We start from the raw sequence: 2,791 nt of genomic DNA, 5'->3' as shown, positions 1-2,791 counted from the left end.
CCAGGCCAGGAACGACAGGTTCGAGCAGCAAGCACGGCCATAGCTGGTAAACAAGCACTGTCTGCCACGTAAAATCCAAATCGGGACAGTTAAGATTTATCTTTCACCAACTTTTAATCAGAAGGTTTCACTCTCGTGTGCTTGTTTGAAGCCAAAACAACAAACGCCCTCGGATGAGATTTGAAAACAAGTGACTTTTTTTTAAAGCAACTTTTACTTCAAAGGGGATGCAAACTTTATGCTGAATTTAGTTGGAAATTGTCGATGTATGAAATCTAGGTCTTATTTAAACCTATATTCAGGCATTTTACAAAAATGTCACGGTCCGTTCATCGCCTTCCATCCGCTGAGTGATTTTCTGTCCTCTATTTGCATGTGTAATGTTGGGCCCCTTTGACCTCAAAACCCATGTGGAATACAGCCCAGCTACGTCACTACCTGTTGGCGCTGCCAAAATTAAGAGCTAGAAAGAACGGTAGGCGGAGGGAAAACACATCAAACGTAGTCTTTTACATTTGACTTGCAACACGCACATACACAAACTTGTGAAAGAGGTGCGGCCATTTATTGATTGTGCAACAATAATGTGTAACCCCGCCCACACCCCCAAAGGCAGGCGACGTCAATCAAGAACAATTTGACAATCCAACATACTGATTAGTTATGTAGAAGCTTGAATTTCACAGCCAAGCTTCTACCTTTTGAAAAGACCCAGATATTCATCAGTGTCAGGAAACAGATTGCATTTGATAAATATAGCACTGAATGAGTTAATTAAATGGGGGTTGGCGGAGTAAAGTGCCAGTATAGCTAATATATCTGACTAAAGGTTAATCATACACTCTCAAAAATGCATGATAATTTGGGGCAGGACAAAAATTCATATTGATTTAAAAAAAGGACAAACATGAGATGCTGAAGTGAGTAGGACACATCCAGACCTGCAGGAAAGGGAATTAAGGTGATGGGACCCCGTGCTCCTAAGAAAAGGGAAAGTTAAATCTTCCAGTGATGGTGCTAGAAGTGGAATGGAGGGGCTGATTTGGGACCAAAATGGTAGCTAGGAAAAATCACAGCTCATAATCAAACTTGTGCTCATGGGCCAGGTAAATCCTTCGGAAAATAAGCGCAGCCAGGACAAAAGTGAGTGCTACTATGAGCATGGCAGAGCCTGCGTGGCTTCCATCTTGTGGCTCATGAACCCCGGCAATGAAGGGTGGCCTGTTTGGGGCTTCTCTGTTTTCTCTTTGGGGGTGTTGGACACGGCGCTGCTGGGGGTTGTGAGGATGACCAGCGCTTCGAGACAAAGGAATTTGCGGCCTCTCCACTCTGGTGGCTGTTGAAACTTCTGCCTGTAGTGGAGGATAAATTATACATGTGATTCAATTGTAAAGCACATTTTGTACCCTATTTTCTTAATTCCTATTGTTCAAAGATAAACAAAGCCATGAGGAAACTGAAAATCGAGCCGACAACGAGGCATGGGCCGGTATAATATTCTGACTGTATTAAGATTGAGCAAAAATATTGTGGCTTCACTGTAATCCAGTTATAGCCCCAAAATGTAATATTTTTCAAATGTTTGCGTAAATAACTTTTTCCCATTCACTATTTTGTGAAAAAAAGAAGATATTTAATGCATTATTAGTAGGATGGGACGAGACAAAAATCCCACGAGACGAGATTTTTGCTAAATTTCGAATATAAAAAAAGACCTAATGTAATTTTTTCAGTTTTCAAAATGTATCAAACAGACTGCAAGAATTAATCATCTAGCTCTAAAGTGCAAATGCAAACAGGAGTCACTTTTGTTACATGCTCTCAAATATTGCTGCAGTAACGGCTAAAGCTGAGATCTTTCCTCTTAACTGAATACTTTGACAAAATCCAACTGTGCTTGTGGGGCAGTAACTCAATTGTATATAGTGTTTTATGCTAATTTATTGGCTTTATTTATTTATATTTTATATATTTGTTAATATTTATTGATATATTTGTTAATAGATGTATCACTGCCTCTTATTGTTTTGTTTTTTTAGAATAAATTGTATTGTTTTTAAAGTGCTTTGTTACAGCTCTAGCTGTTATAAAATGCGCTGTATAAATAAAATTGTATTGTAGAGTTTAACTTGTTTCTCAGTCGATCTTCAACAAGAGGAATGTCACTGCGTCTGTGTCAAGATTTCTGCAACCCGTCGTAGTCCTGGGCTCTTCAGAGCTGCAGATACGGACCGCTGCTGCTCTAGACCGCGAGCTATCATGTCCAAGAATTGTTCTAGCGCGTAATTACGTCCATAATTAGTTTGTGCGCGGGTCTTTAGCTTTTAGACGTCAAAAGTACTGCTGCTGTTGAGCATCGGTGAAAAAAAGAAACTATACGCTTGACACGTCTAAACAAACATGATACGCGGCCAACTTTGGACCAGCTGCACTAGCGTTCATTGCCTGCACGATGAGCACGTAATGTGTGGCTCAAAGCCAGCCTCACGTATCGCCACATCCATGTTGCGAGCGTTATCGGTCACAACAGCGACTCCGTGATTTGGCCTCGGAAGTTCCCATTCGGTGACAGCTCCTTTTAGGACATCTCCTATATTCACACGTACTCCAAAACACAGTCAAAAGAAAATAGATCTCGTGCTGTACGAGAAATCTCACCCCATCCCTAATTATTAGACATAAAAAGGAATAAACAATTGACTTTAAAATATTAAAATGCACTACAGTGTTAAAAGTACACACTTATTTTGCAGAACATGTGTTTCCCTGCTTTTCACTTTGGAGTAATGTC

At 40.3% G+C, this 2,791-nt stretch overlaps 1 protein-coding gene across 3 annotated transcripts in view; it reads right to left on the bottom strand.

Moving 5' to 3' along the window:
* Positions 1-543: 543 nt before the first annotated feature.
* Positions 544-2,791, bottom strand: part of ube2j1 (ubiquitin-conjugating enzyme E2, J1) — a 60,742-nt gene continuing 58,494 nt past the window's right edge. For all 3 annotated transcript variants that reach the window (XM_086018943.1, XM_086018941.1, XM_086018942.1), the window contains one exon: positions 544-1,352. In XM_086018943.1, coding sequence (XP_085875069.1) covers positions 1,071-1,352 — 282 coding nt within the window. In that variant the 3' untranslated portion in view covers positions 544-1,070. The remainder of the gene's footprint in view (positions 1,353-2,791) is intronic.

Source organism: Filicampus tigris, chromosome 20 (genome assembly GCF_054856515.1).
Source record: "Filicampus tigris isolate MCC_2025a chromosome 20, RoL_Ftig_1.0, whole genome shotgun sequence".
NCBI lineage: Eukaryota > Metazoa > Chordata > Actinopteri > Syngnathiformes > Syngnathidae > Filicampus > Filicampus tigris.
This window is presented reverse-complemented; position numbering and strand designations above follow the sequence as displayed.